We start from the raw sequence: 18,652 nt of genomic DNA on the forward strand, positions 1-18,652 counted from the left end.
CTCTGCAAATACATTTTGGAAGCGGCATTGGTTCTTATTTTTATAAAACACGCAGCACATGCAAGGACGCTTGAAACAAGGACCACTTCAAGAGCTGAAAGGCTGCTTTGAAGAAAATTAGTGCTTTATGCTTATTGAAAAAGAAATTAAGATATGTCTTTTTAATCCTCTAATGTTTGACATTAAAATCATTTAAAGGTTCAAAATCATTCAAATCTCAACTGCCTGTGAACAAATGGTTTTTTTTTGTTTGCTTTTTTACAGCTGCATTTACAGCTCTGCTTATGGTGCTGTATGAATGACTTTCTCAGTGATGTCTGCGTGATGTTATACACTTCCATAAGTGAATGTGTAATTCAAGACACCCTAATCTAATACCATCTAATCAGCTTGATTCCTTTAATAAGCATTCAGCAAAAATAGTTTATTCAAGCGAAAGAATAGTTCACCCCAATAATTCAGTAATTTTATACTTTCCTTCATGTCACTCTAAAACTGAACGACTTTTCTTTCATGTGCCACAGAACAACATGACTAAATGATGAAAGAAATTCATCTTTGGGGTGAACTATCCCAAGTTATCACTATAACAGTGAACCATCCACAATGGGCTGATATTGTGCAATTCCTCACAGTATATGAAGGTGTGCTGGTCCAATTACGTTTCAAGAGCCTCATGATCTCAGTGTTCAAGAGCTTAGTATTATCAACTCCTTATTCTTATATAACTTATATAATCATGTCTATATCACTCATATGACAAACCAAAAAAGTGAAAATTGCAATGCCATATAGCCATTATATCTTAAATGAAGATTTTTTTGTTGTTGTTAAAAGGATCTCTGCATTATCAGATCCCAGGAGGAATGAACAGTAGTGACTAAATGGTGCTCAGAAAAAACAAAAAAAACAAAAAAACAATTATACTGTTAAGAAATATCATTAATTCCATGGAAAACCATTCAGTGATGTATGCATGCCACAGAACAAAAAAATAACAGCAGCTGTGTGAGCAGTTCTGATTTATTTTGTGTTGTGTAACAAAAACAATATTCTAAATCTCACAGGATGCCTATGAACCAGAAACAATGAGTAATTTTATTCAGTCTTTATTTTGAGAGCGTGATCCTGGTATAGCGATACCCAACAGTTGCAAACAGCTCCCTTTAAAATGCAAGTCTCCTCTTTTTTTAAATTAAAACCTGACGTTGTGGACTCTAACCTGCAAAGACACAACATGCACAAAACAGCGTGGACTGCAGTTTGACACAATGAGGTTTATCTGCTGCGGTACTTACAAAACCTTATAAATATGAGCAAAACAATCATCAGTAGTTGATGCTTGAAGGGAAGGGTAATTTACAGTTTTTGTATTTGTGAAATGAACATCAAAATCTAATCAGTCTTGTCATACAGCATACAAACAGGATTAAATGACAAAGGTAAATAATACATTTGATTTGGTTAATGGTGGCATCCAGCTTGATTTTAATTGTCAACCCACTCATCATAAATACCAAAACTCTAAAAGAAACAATTTAAAATAGGCACATCAGCCAAGGTCACTAACCGGCTGCTGTTTTGCATGTAAATTGATAAAAATGTTATTATGCATAAAAGTACATACATAAAAGTAACATTTCAAAATATTAACTTATCAATTGCAGCAAGCTTCAAGATTTGAAGAAACAAAAGGTTTAAAACAAAAAGTGCACGACAGTGAACTACATCTATTTAGTAATCACTCACAAACCCATAAAGACCTTTACCAGTACATAAGCAAGGTGAACAATGTGTCTGTTTTATGAATACTTAGTGTCATGCTCCAAATTCCTTGGCCTATGATGACTGTACGCCCTCAAAACCACTGGAAGTTTTCAATCCGGGAAGGCTGATTGAATTAAAATCAATAACAATCTTTCCTTGCTTAGGCTTGAATTGCCTGTAAGACAAAAAAAAAAAAAAAAAAAAAAATACATATTACTGAAGCATGTCCAAATAAAACAAGTAGTTTGTCATTCTTGTCAAATCAGAAACCTCCTTTTAAAACACCTTTTATAAAATTGACAAAGAGAATTCACTTCTGGTCCTCATTGTCCAAGTTGTCACACCTATAATTCACCTCAGCATGCTGGAGTTGAGGAAACCAATTACACACTAGTCCTCATGAGAGAGCACAAGCAGCAACCCCTCCAAAAGCAATCCCAGCAGGGACCAAGCACCCCAACATCTCACGAGAAAATACCCTGCCAAGAAGAACCAAACCAGCAGGTGGTAAACTCCTTATTTTCCCACTTTTAGCCTTTTCTTCTGTCTGTTCCACAAACCCTGCTTTTCCTTTCCTTTTATTTTTTTCCCTATTCTCAATTCACCTTCTACCCCAGTCTTTTTACTCTTCATTCTTTTATTAACCCCTCCTTCTCAGCGTGAGATGAGCTGGATGTGGCAAAAATCTATTCCTCATCATCGAACCTCTATAACAACAGAAGCTAATACATACAAATAGAATCTCTACTGACAGCGAAATTATTCAAAGACTTTGTCCACGAACATTCACAAAGCTTGGTCTCTCGCTCTCCCATGTTCCTTAATGCAAAGCCGGATTCAGCTGATGCCTGAGCAAATCGATTCATCATCTCATTCAGAATTCAAAATGCAGAACTCTGCACAGCAATGGTGAGGTTTCAATAACACCTCTGTCCATCCTTCATTCCTCTTCATCTGGCACTTTTATATAAATAAATATATATATATTAAAAAATAAATAAATAAAAAAACCATACGGTCTACTACTGCAGTTCATTGTCAAAGTCAGTTCTAAATTTTTTATCGGACATGCAAGCAGCGCAATTCCTTTTTCTGCAGGTCAAAAATGCATGGGGGAACATTATATGCAAACATAATAAAAACAAAATATTAAGTATAAGAATAAATAAAATAAGAACAAAAATAAGGAGAAAGACGACATTATATATTTTTTTTCAACAGACATTAAATAACTTCCCCCTCTAATCCCTAGTTTTCTACAATAAGATTTATTTTCTGAAATATTTTATATAAAAATTCTACAAAATATCTTATTTCATAATAAGAAATCTTAACTATTTTGTAAAATGTTTTGCTTGAAAAGTTTAGTTCTATATTTCCTTAAAATAAATGCCACTTGGTTTGACATTTTGTTATAGAAATGCTAAATCACGCCTAAATTTAAGAAAGGCTTAATTGTCTAAAAACCATGTAGTAGAAATGTTACATTTCCAGATGGACACAGACTATCTGGACACTGGGTCCAAAAAAATTTAAATTGTGGTGAGTATGGAATAGATTTTAATATTTTCATTAAATAGCCTATGGCTCTGCAATCAAAGAGCTGAAGCATTGGAAATGCAGAGATCCATAGTAATGCTGGAAGTATTGGAGAACAACCTTCAAAAAGCGGCAGCAGGGGAATTAACCTTGCTACCCTCAAAAGACAGGCAAGAGGCATGAAAGTATCTTCAAGGATTTCCTGATTTTCATCTTCAGGCGGATCTACTCCTTTTGTCTCCTCAGGCTCATGTCCCCCCAGTCCTATTTGATCTGACTCTGATGAAAGGCTTCAGAGTTTATTTACCGTGCATCTATATATAGTGTGTACATACAACTGGGAAGACGAGATTTCCGTCCTGTCCGCTCTTGCTGTGGTTCCTGCTGGCTCTCTCTAACATAAAGAGGACTGTGTTAGGACTGCAAACCCCACAGAGAGTTCAGTTAAGTTGTCAGTTAACCCTGTATCTCATTAAAAATAAAAAAGTGAAGGACCTCTTCGCTCACATTATGCATTTAAACTAAAGCGTTTACATTTTGCTCTTTTAATCCCAGTGTCCTTGAACTTTAAGCGGACACCTTTCAGCATGGAACTCATTCTGTTTGGACTGTCTGGTAGATCTCTCACACACTCACACTCACACACACGATAGGTTACACTGATGATCTTTGAACTGTCAACTCAAACTTCTTTGTCATGTTTCTGTCTGACCAGTCTGACTGTCTATTATGTTTGAAACATTGCTTGGTTTGCTTGTTTGTTGATATATGTCCTTTATGTTTTGTAAAATACCTTGAGTACTGATTAAAAGTGTCATAGAAAAGTATTTAAGTTATTATTATTATTATTATTATTATTATTATTATTATTATTAGCAGTAGCAGTAGTAACTCAGTTTGTCATTGATGTCAACATGGCCTCAAGATTTAAGGTATCATTTATGTCCACTGCACAAACAAATAAATGTTTGTGTAGAGGTTTGTGTATAAAACAATATATAAAAATATATTAAATAAAGCAATATATAAAAATATATTAATAGTAATATATAAAACGTCATTAAAATGACTGTAATCAATTGTGGCTGTTTATTGCACTTTTGAGGTTGTTATAAAGGTGATACAATGAATGAGACAAATCCAGACTTGTGCACAGTGCTTACTCATTCTTCCCCAAGCGTGTCTTTTTTTCGAAGGCTCACAGAAGCTTTTTGAGGCTTCAGGTCACACATACACCCACACTCTGAAGGGTCGGGCTCCGTTACAGCCTTGATTGTACAATCGTTCGGGCGAGTCAGAACCGACAGGAATGCAAATGAACCCTCTTAATTTCCAAGCCACACACCAACCCCTTACTAAGGTCAGACCCGAGAGACTCACTTGTACGTGATGCCCGCCAAGTTAAGCAGCCGTCTTGAGGCAGTCATTTCTGGAGTGTCATGGTATTTGTCTGACAAATAGATCACATCCTTTATACCTGTAAGGCAGAGACAGCAGAAGGATAACATGGGTCAGACAAAGGCACACTTGCACACACACACAAACAAGCAAACAGAAGGAGAAATTCAAACAAACAGGCCCAAAGAGAACAGGGACCCAAAATAGCCTGTTAGGAAAGAACAAGAGCTTGTGCTTGGGGAGAAGGAAGGTGAGTCGATAACTTGTCGCTGCAGGCTCAAGCCAATATCAACCAATCCCAATTGAGACTAAATCTGCCCTGTTGGCGTCTAAAAAACATGGTGCATTTGGCAGCACCCCCATGCATCCTGCTGACTACTCACAAGCGGCCCACATGAGGAGAGTCTATAAAAGGCCCTGTTAGCCAAGCTTTACAGAGAAAGGCGAGGAATCTGGTGAAACCACTTAGACTCCCTCTTGCCCTTAACGCTTTCAGAGGTGAAAAAGAGTAGTCCAACATTGCCAATGGTTGTTGCAATCGCAGATGTATATACCGGAGAGATCCACACACCCACCCCCCCAAAATACACAGCGTCTCCATCATGTACTTTTATCTGCACAGGAGGAGAAAAGTGCTCTGATCGAAGGCAAAATGACTTGCACAGAGTGAATTCCACCTGTCATTAAAGGCTGTCATTACAAGCATGGGGCCTCTCCATGGTACTATTTGAACATTTTTTTAAGAGGAAACAGATGAAATTACCATGGAACAGCCTGGCTATGCCTTTTTAAAACCATTTTGTTGGTGACATTTTATGGTGCAGCGGGGGGACAAAAAAGACTTTGTACATCCATGTCTCATCTGGCTATTTAAAATAAAAAGCAAGCACTCAACAAGGTCCAAAAAAAGCCCTCAAGCCATTTAAAGTGTTCCAACTAAAATCTAACGTGATACGTAAAGGAAAAGGCCTAAGAAATTCCACGAGTGCTTCCATGTAAACATGCCTTTTCATGAAATGAACATGAGAATAAGTATCGAAGCTGCTCAAAACACTTCCAAGACGACAAGCTGTCCAACAGAAGGGAAGGCTCTGATGGAAGGTGGAGCAGAACTCTGGAGATGCCACGTTTCCAGAATGCTCTCAGGAGATGAGGTGACAGTACAGTCCCTCAGTCCCTCCAAAAACAGTCACAGGAAGTGACAAGATGGCAGCTGCTTGGGAGCTGAACACTTTAATTCCTCAGAGAGAGGAGAGGCTCTAAAGCCGTGCTTCAGAAACGCTGTCGCCAGCACCGAGAAGCTAAAGTGCAGGGGGGACATCAACATGGGAGACAGAGGAAGTGAAAATGATTTGGTGTCATTTCATACAGTGAGATTGAGAGATGGACACATTTGAACTGCAATCGAAAAGAGCAGTAACACTTTCTCACTGGAGGAATAGCTACAGAATTAGATACAGAAGGGGGGGAACATGTAATATCTAGGGTCTTCACTTTCTTGATGCCCCCGTCTCATTTACAGTGAACAAAATTACAGATCAAGAAAAAAGGGGGAGAAAGTACAGTGAAAGAGCTCTCATTTTAGTACAAGAACAGTTGACAAATGACCGGCAAGGCACACATTTAAGTGGGAACAGGATTAAGGCAAAGGGAAAGCAGTGTCGCTGGCACAAAAATGCGTACCAATGGCGCCAAAATATTGGAAAACCTTCCTTTTAATAAATCCCTCTGGTTGTAATTAAATTATGTTAGTTTTCTCTTAGAGAAGCACACACCAGCAATATCAAAAGGTTTACCATGCACAAATAAACACGATACAGCCCGGATGCCTTTATAAGAGAATCAGGGTGGATTCGCATTCCAAGTCTACTAATATTCCCTTTATCCTCATGTTTTTTCCATGCAGAGGCTTTTGTGTTTCCTCATATCGTGAGGCTTTACAACTTCTAGTAAACAAACATGGCCATAACACCTTCAAAATTAACCAACAGCGACGACACCCCTGACTCATTTCTTTTAAACTCAGCATTCAAACATTAAACATCCGCTTTGTTCAGCTCCATCTGATTGGCATCATCAGAGGGTGTTTTTAATGAGGTCGGACGATCATTTTTAGACGCGTTTTGTTGCATCCTATAGAGTGTGAGGAGACGAAAGGGAGAGAAAGTGCTGTGTGTGTTCCTTAATGATGCCGGAGCATTGAGAGGAAGCTGACACCCCACTGAGAGATGGGCCGGGGCAAGGCCAAGCATCCTGAAGATCAGACGGCATCGGAGCGTGTGTCATGCTATCTTCAGCACACAGCTTCAGTAGGCTTTGCCACAAGAGTACATGGAGGGGAATCAGGAAAAGCAAAGAGAGAGAGAGAAGATCAGGACAAAAAGACTTGGAGGGGAGGAGAGAGAATGGAGGAAGGGGGTGTTAAGAGAGTTCAACAGATAACAAGAGATTGAAAATAACAACAGAGCAGGGCTTGGAGAAGGAAAAATAAGAGGAAGACAACCTGTCACTATGTAGGCTGCATCTAACCAGCCAAGAAGGCTCACAAAGAAGCTGGCTGCTCAAAGTGACGCCCACTGCAGGTTTCTCAGTATGGCAGGGTGACCATAGAGAACCTCAGTTTCCACCTGTCTCCTCTGTCATTTCATCTGCAGCCACATCAGCACTGGCACATATATCTGAGCAGAAATGCGAAGCCTGATGTGTGTGAAGCACAAAGACGGAACGGATAAATGCATAATGCTTCCCGTGTAATCCAAGACGGGTGAAAAGGTTGCCATTTAAAAAAAAAAAAAAAAACGGCTCACGGTTTGTACAGCGGTTCATCTTGTGTCTACCTCAGAAAATATAAATATTAAATGAGTTTGAAGCGGAAAGTGCATAAAGAATCAAAGTGTTTTCAAGCATAATAACAGTCAAAACTAAATGAAACTTAACAGATGTAACAAACTAAAAACAAAGTTATGAATATAAATCAGACTATACTTGAGGTATATGCATGGCAGACGGCAGTCAGACTGCGTGCACATCGATAGAAAGGCACATGTACACTCTGTCACACGTCACAGTGCGAGACAAAGCTGTTTAAGAGCTCAGAGATTGCATTTAGTTAACTTAAAGAAAATCCTAAAGAGGGTAAACAATTTATTCAAATGATTTCTCACTGAATCCGTTTTGCTGCTAGTATTGAATTTTTTTCTTCTTTTTTCAAACGCACTGGACTGTTCATATCGGTTCCCTACATACTGCAATTTACAGCATGGTGGCATATAACTTAAATTTACACAGTGTGCCTTTTTGCAGTTAGAGGTCGCTTATTCAAAACAAAGGAAGCAGGGCCGAGTGATGTGCGAGCAGAAACGAGGCCACTGGAGCGATTGCTAATGAGAGACGAGGGCGACACACGGCTCAAGAGCAGCAGAACTTTTATTATGCGGCAGTCTTCCGGTCAAGCGTATGTGGGGTAACACAGCTCTGTTTTATCATATTAGATACATTTGTGTGTTGAAAGTTGTTATAATGCTACTCTGCGTTCGCTCGGCAGCTACTATGAGACACTTGTTTCACACTGCAGTAAGCTAGATTGATATTAGTCATGGTAAAACATGGTAAAATCAAGAAAACGAGATTTAAACAATAAGACTTACTGTATTGAGCTACATAATTAGTTTTCTGTCGATAAATATATCCATCCAAACAGTTGCTCTCCTGTCTAATAAAATGCATAATATATTAAAGTGTCTTTGGCGTTTCCATGGTTTCTACAAAATAAAACTGGAAACGCGGGTATGATGTCATTGCTAGGCGACGTACTGACACGATCCGTGTCCTGGTTAAAATTGCTTATTTCTCTGGATTTAAACATTCTTGGAAACATTTGGGATAATGTAAGTACACAAGTCAACAAAATATATAACATTGTTCTAGTGGTTTTTGGATATTTTAATCCAAAAATCTTATATATTGTGTCTTTAATGCTTTTAAATATGTGGTGAAAGGGACTTTTTGAATTGACATCGGCGAGACTGAAATAAAATAAACAACAACAAAAAAAAAAAAAATGTTAGCATATCCATCAAAGATTCCCTGACCTGTGAACTCTTAATTGTGATGAGTAATGGCAAAAGTGCCAGTACAATGGCAATTTGGCACCAAGTCTACAGTCAAATTTATAAAAAAGACGCATCAATACCAGTCTCAGTTGTTTAAGGTATGACAATTCAGACATAAACAGGTGCCTGCTTTCAATCTCTTACGTTATATTATAATTATTGTGTTATTATATTATACTTGTGTATGTCCTGTGTGGCTGTTCAAGGCCGTCTGAGACTTCTTAGCAAGAAATTAATTCCAACACAATCAATGATCTTAAGAGACTGTAAAAAGAAAGAACAAAACATGTTACAGCAGATCTGTAAAAAAAAAAAAAAAAAAAAAAACTCCTACTGCTCCTGTCTGGATAACTTTTAAATGCACAATTAACATTAACTGAACTGAAAAATACTTGCAATTTATATAATATTATATATATATATATATATATATATTACTTTTAATGACTTAAATTAGTAAATTAAGGTAAGTGAACAGTTAAATTGTTCTTGATTAGGTATCAAAATTAGTATCGAGAACCATAAAATTTCACTGGTACTGAACATCATGACCGCACTAATAAGGACATATCTTTTACACGCCAATATTGCAGCAAAGCAAACAGAACATAACCTTGATCAGAGTATTAATGAACTAATGCCTGTTATGAAATTAATGACAATTAGCAGTTTACCTGTCACTATAGGTTCAGTGTACTAATATGATTACTGATCATTGGAAGTAAAAGTGTTGATTGAAAAACCTAAATATGCACATTTAGAAACAAATGCTCAGACACACTCTCACCTGCTTGAATAATGAGTTTAGCACACTCGTTGCAGGGGAAGAGCGCTACATACATAGTGCAACCCTTGACATCTGCCGAGTTCTTATTCATGATGGCGTTCAGCTCTGCATGACACACTGCAACAAGAAATGAAAGACCTGTTAGAACCGGTCAAAGGTCACAAAAGCACATATGTACAGCACAGAATGATGCATCATAGCTATGATTAACAATTCTGCTTCACAACAAATATGGATTGAGCTCTCTTGGCTTGTCAACATTACACCACTCCACCAGAAAAAGGCTCCAGTCACCAGTTCACTGTTAAAAAAGAAAAAGATTTCAAAGCATGAGTCTGAACAGATGTCAGCTCTCCACAACATCACCCAGAAAAAGCCCTGTCTAATCACTCACTCTGCTCGCCTTAATTACGGAGAATGAATTGGCCCATCAGCGGTGGCACATTACCACTGCACCACCAAACACCAGCCTGACACACGTTTATTTTGGCAGAGCTTCAGCACAAGGCAGGGAGAGAGAAAGGGAGGGCATGTAGTTATGATGGAAGAGAGATGTCAGTAATTCACACAGATACACAAGCTCATTGTGTGTTTTAACTGGAATCAGGCACACACACAAAGCTGTGAGAGTACGCATGATAAAGTTCATGATGGAGTACGATCAAATGTGTGAACGTGGGAGGGACTGTGCTATTAAATCTATCAAAATAACATTTGATACATGTTTATCACTATTCATCTGACTGGACTGTCATATTTAAAGATAGCATAAAAGATATTGATATTAATGGACTGCAGCAAAAAAAAAAAGCAGAGCATCAACTAACATCGTTCTCCGCAGCATATAAACACTGTCTCCTATTAGAGTATGAGGTGAAAGTGTCGTTATGTTCACAGAGCAAAAAAAAAGAAAAAAAATCTTAGGCCAATAAGTGTGATATTTTGTATTTCAGCATCCTCTAGTGGCACAATACTGTACAGACAATTCATGAAGTAAGAATCATTATTACTATTGCTCATACTTAAACTTAAGGGTTTGCTCAAATCAGCAAAAATGTCAAGCAGTCATCATCCACTCCCATAAACACTGTAAATAACAGTGTAAACATTGTAATATTATAATCAACTTAATATATTATATATTGACTGATTACACAAGAGACTCCAAACTATGATTCTTAAGACTAGGGCTGCCTCAGACTAAAGATTTTCCTAGTTGGCCATTAGTCGATTAGTCAGGGGAGAAATGCCAAACCATAATAATGAGCATTTAAAATATAAATTAAGTGCTCAAGCGAGTGCATAAAACTTGCCGGAGCATCACCAGCAAACGTCGCATGAACATTTTTGAGATCAGAACGCAAATAAAATAACCTATAATATAAATAGAAGCCTCATCTTAAAATAACAAAACTTAACGAAAATATTTTTAAAATGTAGAACAAATATAAATTATAAACAGATGAATATATAAATAAATAAATAAATATACAGCAAACTGAAATACCCATGCAAACATAATCAGGCTGATGGACAAGTAGCCTTAACATCGAATGAAAACTCAGAATGAAAAGTCAGAACACAAACAAAATAAATATACATTATATAAAAACAAATAAATGCAATTTGGAGGACCGTTTCAAAGAAACACCCCCACCACAATATGAAAAAACACAAACAAAATCATTGTATGCAATGCGACTGCAACTACTTTATTATCTCGGTCATATTTAACAATGATATCTCATATTTCTCTCTTAATAGTATAAAAGCATTATCTACCCTATCCACACATTCTATATCTTTAACCAGAACTACTGTTACAATTATGACCGAAAACAAAAACAGCATTCTCTCAGCCCCTCAGCTAAAATGAAATGACACTTTTAAATACGAAACTAAAACCACCAGTAGGTGGCAGCAAACCATTGTCTTAACGAGTAAGTCATTGAATCATTCAATCAAACGATTAGTAAAAAATATTCAAAACCGCTGATTCATTTAGGGACAAAGCAAACTTTATGAATGCGTCATTGAGTCATTAAACCAATTCATTCAAAAAACGCAGATTCATTCAGTAACGAAACATCACTGTGTTGCTCAGAGACACGCAATGGCTCTATTGTGGATCTGTTTGGAACCATTTTCATTGGCAATATCGAGCAAAAACAGACAACATTCTGAGTCTAAAATGTAAATCACCTAATATTAACTTCTTTTTTTTTTTGAACTGTTGTATAAAATCAATATCACATTTGCAAACGTGCTGATATTCAGGAAAACAGCACTATTGCTTGTGTGGTATTGTGGATAAATATTAACAACAAGTGAGCTCCGTGTCTAATTTAGGCTAGCTTCCACACTCCACACGAACACTTAAGCGTCCAATATTAGCGCACATTTTTCTAGGTTAACGTTAATGTTAGACCGAGTGGCCATGTAAATGGCTATTTGTTAGGTTACGTTTTAAATCAATTTTAAAGTCATGTTTGAGGTCGCACATCACCTTTTTGTGGTCATTTTTTACCCTCTCAAAATGTTCCCCCGCTTCAGATTTTCTGCCCGACATATCAGCCTACCACATGGACCAGCCCTACCTAAGACTATGAGGGACTTTCTACTGACTCTAAACGGTTTACCTTTATTGTGCCACGTTTGTGCATTAAGGAAGCCTGAGATACGCCAAATGAATCCTTTGAATAAAATTAATGTACCGTCACTCTGCATGAAATTGAACTCTATGCCTGAGCGCACCACAATTGCAAATAAGATGTTTTTTTACGACTTTTGTAATCATAAATCACGTCAGGTACTTGGTGTGATTTTACATTAAATACTTACCACAAAATGTTTTTATTAGTACCAAATAAACGGGTAATAATGACAAAGCGTCACAGGAATTTTGCTTTCAAACAACAAAAGTAGAAAGAGGTTGTCACTTAATATTTCTAGCTCATTGCCTCATAATGGACAACATAAACACAGCGATCAGCTGATGACATTTCAGAGAAAACAAAATATATTATCGTTCAAAAGGTTTGTCAGACGCAGTAACATTTTTTAAAAAATAAATTGCTTTTATTCAGCAAGGATGCGTTAAATTGATCAAAAGTGACAGTAAAGACTTTTACATTGTTACAAAAAAAAATCTATTTAAAATAAATGCTGTTCTTTAATCACATTTCCACAAATATATTACACAGCAAAACCATTTTTAACAGTTTTAATATGCTGATTTTAATACGCAAATCAGCATATTAAAATGATTGCTGAAGAAGGATCACATGACACTGAAGACTGGAGTAATGAAAATTCAGCACAGGAATAAATAACACTTTAAAATATAAATAGGAATGTTATTTTTAAAATGTAATAATATTTAACAAAATTACCGTTTTACTATATTTTTAATCAAATGCAGCCTTGGTGAACATAAGAGACTTCTTTCAAAAACATTTTTAAAAGTTTTTTTTACCAACCACAAATTTTTGAACAGCAGTGTACATCTGAAGTACACAATCACAGAGCAGATACTTGATAGTTCAAAATCATTAAACCTCTAAAAAGGTAGCTATTACAGTACAAACACATCGCCCATGCATCAATAGTATTTCTGAGTGCCTTAATTTTAAGAATTTGACTTCTTTTCAAACACACAAGATATCAGAAAAGTTCTATCATGGATTAACCTTGAATTTTCTACATAATATTTACCACATGAAAACAAAGAAACAAAACTTTCAAAACTCCATGATCTCTGTGGAACCAAGCCAAAACCAATTTTCTTTTTAAACTTTTCCAATTTAACTTTTTGGGTCACTTTGTGGAGTCCAACTCAGTTGGCTTTGCTAAAACACACACAAAAAAAATAATCATAATCCTGTCCACTGACAACATAAACCAGGGAGAAATACGAACAGTTCAGTGGATCAGTCGAGTGCCAGACTGATAAATCCTTTCCAAGTTCTCACACCTTCCCTTTGGCAGTACGACCCATTCAAAGTCTCAGGTTGGCATGTGCCGCCTTTAGGAACGCCAGCTCCAACTCATTTCCATTTCTCACACTAATAGCTGCCACAAAGTGACCTTGCCCATTCCCACAATCAGCAGCTCCACCTTTATCTCTCCCATCAGCCCCATGCAGGTGAAAACTAATCCATGACTGCCGCCATGTGCTCAAAAGAGCATACACGTCGCCACACTGTGTTAACAGACACCTTGTGCTGCATTGACAGAACCTAAAACTAAAAAGCCTTTTCGGTGAGTGTTTAATGTGGGTGTGTGTGCTGACCTGTCAAAAAATGTCAAACAGAGGCAGAGTGACTGATAATTACGGGTAAGTGATTCTTGCAGTTCAACAGCCAAGACTCCAGGGGTCAAATGCAGAACTCACCATAGGGGTATTTGGTGTCCAACTTGTTATCAGCACTGCGAGACCAGGGCAGCAGGTCATCGTCACAACCATTGGGCATACCATTGTAGCCAATACCCACTATCTTGTTCTCTTGATTCACGATACAGGCACCAACCTGAAATTAAAATTAAATAAAAGCTTCCAAATATCCATCATCATGCAGACTAGGTATGTACAAAAAAAAACATTTTTTTTCAAAATGGTCTAGTGACTGAACTAAACAGTTTTAAGGAGCGGTCACACTAAACTTTTCATTCCACTGACTTCCATTCCATACGCATGTGAATGAGGGAGACAGGGAATGAAAGTTCATGCAAATTTCAATTTTACTGGTAGTTTACTTTACTTTACTCAAGTTTACTTTATTTTGCTATCCTTTTGCTATCCTCACTTACATAAATGAACTATAGTGTCCTGCACACACTAGTAAAAATATATCAAAAGTATCAAAAATGTCTGAATAATTTTTGGTTTGACTGTATGCACAGAACATTCTTAAAGGGTTGGTTCACCCAAAAATGAAATTTGTCATTATTAACTTACCCTAATGTTGTTCCATACCTGTAAGACCTTTGTTCACACTAATTAAAAAAATATCTTAATGTGTGTTTACATTACATTTTTTTACATAGAAAGCAACGTAATTACCGTGATTCAAGGTCCAGAAAAGTAGTAAAAACATCGTTAAAATAGTCAACATGACTACAGTGGTTCAACCTTAATGTTATGAAGGGACAAGAATACTTTGTGTGCAAAAACAAAACAGAAATGGCCTTATTATTATCAGACTGAGGAGCCAACTTTCACCCGAGCATGTGAATATTCTTTTTTTTTCTCAACATGAACGTAAAACAATATAAACATGATAACCTATTCTGACTCAAGTGTATATGTACGTTCTGCATGATAACTGGCGCAGTCTGCTTTATTAGCATCTCTTTTTTTTTTTTCATTCACTCTGCTTCAGCTTAAATGCTTTTGTCCTGTATATTTTGTATGTTTTCAACAAAAAGAAAACCTCAGGATATAAATGTACGCTTGCAATGCTGTGTATATTTGCTAATCATAACCTTGTTCAGAAATGGTGACAAAAACGTAATGATTAAAAAAAATAACACCTTCATTTATATAAACAAATAATCGAATGTTCATTTTTTTTTTTTTTAAGAGCCCAAAATATTCAAATACAGTATTTTTGAAAAATGCTCATTCCTAGGTATTTTAATCACATTTCAGATTAATATATGATGACAAAATCAACCCACACTTCAAACTAGACTGCAGGCAATCAATCTCTGGGTACCTGAGAACTGGGATCTTTGCTCCTCTGCGCTGATAAGAAGGCAACAGCCATGAAATACTCAGGCCACTCCAGGTAGTCCTGCCTCTTCTTTGTCAGACCTTCACTGTGTGTTCTTGGGGATTGAAAGAATGAATGAAATTAAGGGAAAAAAATAAACACCTGTTCCCATGAGAGCACAAAAACACAGACAAATCATAACTGATACAACATTTAGGGAAATATAATACATAATAATATGTGTGAACACCCAGGATACTAATGGTTTGGGTATTATTTCTGTTTTCAAAAATGTAAATAAACATAATAAAAATGTTCAACATATGTATGTGTGTGAGAGATTGGGCCATGGCGGATTGCTATTTAAATGGTGGAATATGGACACCCTCTGATGAGTCAGTTTAAATACATGTGTGTATTGCCACGATTGGTAAAATAATTAGCCAATTTCATTCGTCATTACTGCAAATAGGTAATTCTGATACATGCAATGACTATCCATTATGACATGTAGGCATTTTTATCTTTATGTACAGTACACAATAATAATCTTTTACATTGTAATTTAATAGTTTGTGTGCTGCTGCGCGTCCCTGTGTGTGTAACAAGCAGAGTGTATGCGGGTTGTGCACCCGCCTATAGGCGCATATTACTAACGCCCCTTAAAAAAAAAATACTGCGCCATTGACTTTAGACCAGGTTATTGTTGGTCAATGGTGCAGTCGTTTTCAGTTTCCTCAAAATAGCAACACGCCAACAATGCGCCTGAACACACCTCGTTTTCAGACCAGCACGCCCATGGGCGAACAGATGGGCGTGTTTAAAAGTTCAAAAATACATTTAAATAATAATGTTGTGTTATAGTATTAGAATTTAAAATAACCGTTTTCCATTTTAATATATTGTAAATTGTAGTTTATTCCTGTGATGTCAAAGCTGAATTTTCAGCATCATTACTCTAGTCTTCAGTGTCACATGATCCTTCAGAAATCATTCTAATACGCTGATTTGCTGCTCAAGAAACATTTATTATTATCAATGTTGAAAACAGTTGTGCTTCTTAATATTTTTGTGGAAACATTTTTTCAGGTTTCTTTGATGAATAGAATGTTCAAAATAACAGTATTTATTTTAAAGATTTTATTTATTTATCTTTGCTGAATAAAAATATTAATTTCTTTGTTAGTCAGTGTACATATCTGCATCTCCATTAGTATGGAAGTCTGCTATTGTCTCAGCAGAGTACTACATCTTTACTTGATATTAACACTGGCACCCCTGATGCCCACCAATGACTGTCTACAAGTGTGATATAAGCACTGACAGACATTATCATCATATGGTTTCCTCCAGGGCTTTCCATTTTAGCTTTAAGTGATATTACACCTTTTGCGACACATCTCAGTGACTGTCTTTGAAAGGCATGGGGATTTATGTGTGAAGATTTAATGGACCCATCTGACTTGACTCACTCTTTTACCTAATGTCTCTAGTGATTCTCTCTTTTTTAACAGCTGTCAGAGGAGCAGAGGTGTGTGTGTGTGTGTGTGTGTGTCTAATGGTGGAATACTGAGGGTTGATGATCCAAGCAGTGAGACAATGCTGAGGTAGTCATTAAACCATTCTGTGCAGTTATCTGAAAACCATTCATACAATATAGATGAAAATACCATAGGTTTTAGATTTTACTTTTAAATCCAATGTGATTTGATTATGATTATAAAACCTGTCACTGACTAAACATTTCGGTCACAATGACTTTGCCAATCAAGACATGTTCCTGAATCAACATATTTTGTTGATCCTGGACATTCCTTTCTGAAAACAGTCCTAACTCTATCCCTACCCCTAATCCTAACCCTAACCATACTTATCCTTAAAATCAAAGTAAATGTGCACCTAATTAACCCTGTTTGTAAGCCTAAACTTGACATAAATTGTAAAATTGTCCCTCAAATCTGATTAGTTGATTGCAATGTTTTTCCAGCATCAACAAAGATGTTGAACTTGGTGAAATCACTTTAACCTCACTACAGCCAGCTTCCAGGGCTGAAGATGCCAAACATGGCCATAAGAGGGCAGTAATCATGATATACATGTTCATGTACATCAAGGCTATTTTTGTCAACTAGATAGACTGAAGCCATTAGTTGTTTGTGCTAATGTGCCAGCAACATATACATTTTCTGCAAAACATACCCTGTTGTTTTCACACAAAGTGCAGTTCTGGTGCACTCTTTTTTTTTTACAAAACTTTTGCACTTCTCAGTACTCTTAGCACATTTCTCAGGAACACAATCTAAAATCATGTCATATTTCTGCCCTAACATGTGCTGAAAACAGTAAAACAATAGATAAAACACATTACCCGTTGAGCTGTGATGTGCCGTTATTTGTCTTGTCGTCCATGTCTTAATCAGAGAATGTATAGTCTGCTCTTATCGATATTCCCTTATGTGATTCGCACAGCACATTCAGCTTCAGAGCAGAGCAGAAAAACTTCCCGCGAAAAAAAAGGTCCAGCCCACTTTTCCGGGTTTAGAGGAGGCGCAACGAGTTGAATAGCGCCATCTCTACGCGATTCAGCACATTGCAGCGAGTCTTTCTCTTTTTACATTACAGCCACTCTACTACATTTTGATAATAGCCGGTCAGCAAAATCGTAAAAACGGGCATTCGTTCATAAGATACAAAGTGTCATAATTTACGTATTCAGAATTTACGTATACAGAAACAGGTTTTTCTACCACTTAAAATACAATAATGTATACATAACTATCAAATATATTATGTAAATTACATAAAACAAAAAACAAATGGCAATTATAAAATATATAATGAAAGTAGTGGTCCTCTGGAGTTGTGTCACTGTTAACATTTAACAAAAATCTCTTATTTTGAAATAAAAATCACACTGATGACATCACTTGACTTCCTTTTTCCTATTTCTTGAAGATCTATGAAGAAAGGCCCATGGAAATTTGAGGAAACTGTAATATGGCCAATTAAACCAGTTTGGGTATTAGAGTGTCAAAAGGTAGATTTACAGCTACTGAAGATCATAAAATATGATAGGACATCTGATATAATAGAAGAATATCATAGATATAGGGAGTATAAATATAAGTACTGTATTCAGAACTTTACAGATGGATCTAAGGAAGCAAATACAACTGGTTTAGGAGTTAGTGTGCCAAAGTGTAAAGTGGATATTAGAAAAAGAACATCTGATTATTTAAGTGTATATGCTGTAGAATTAGTTGCCATTTTGGAAGCAATAGAGTGGATTGTAGAAAGTGGCGCCAACAAGTTTTTAGTATGTAGTGACTCTGTAT

General features: G+C 36.6%; 1 protein-coding gene across 1 annotated transcript; it reads right to left on the reverse strand.

Annotated features, from left to right (window-relative positions):
* Nucleotides 1-1,005: 1,005 nt before the first annotated feature.
* Nucleotides 1,006-17,853, reverse strand: dctd (dCMP deaminase). Its single transcript, XM_051907463.1, has 6 exons — nucleotides 17,686-17,853; nucleotides 15,321-15,432; nucleotides 13,997-14,132; nucleotides 9,604-9,720; nucleotides 4,687-4,783; nucleotides 1,006-1,942 (listed from the first exon to the last, which is right to left on the reverse strand). The coding sequence occupies exons 1-6, from the start codon at nucleotides 17,724-17,726 to the stop codon at nucleotides 1,840-1,842; spliced, it is 606 nt and encodes a 201-aa protein (XP_051763423.1). The 5' UTR covers nucleotides 17,727-17,853; the 3' UTR covers nucleotides 1,006-1,839.
* Nucleotides 17,854-18,652: the final 799 nt, after the last annotated feature.

This window comes from Ctenopharyngodon idella, chromosome 1, assembly GCF_019924925.1.
Source record: "Ctenopharyngodon idella isolate HZGC_01 chromosome 1, HZGC01, whole genome shotgun sequence".
NCBI lineage: Eukaryota > Metazoa > Chordata > Actinopteri > Cypriniformes > Xenocyprididae > Ctenopharyngodon > Ctenopharyngodon idella.

Bases quoted from the DNA above. Each gene is read 5' to 3' on its own strand.
- dctd (XM_051907463.1), bottom strand. From the start codon at position 17,726: ATGGACGACAAGACAAATAACGGCACATCACAGCTCAACGG. The intron at 15,433-17,685 runs GTAATGTGTTTT...TCAATCCCCAAG, and splicing joins GGCACATCACAGCTCAACGG to AACACACAGTGAAGGTCTGA. The intron at 14,133-15,320 runs GTACCCAGAGAT...TTTTAATTTCAG, and splicing joins GCAAAGATCCCAGTTCTCAG to GTTGGTGCCTGTATCGTGAA.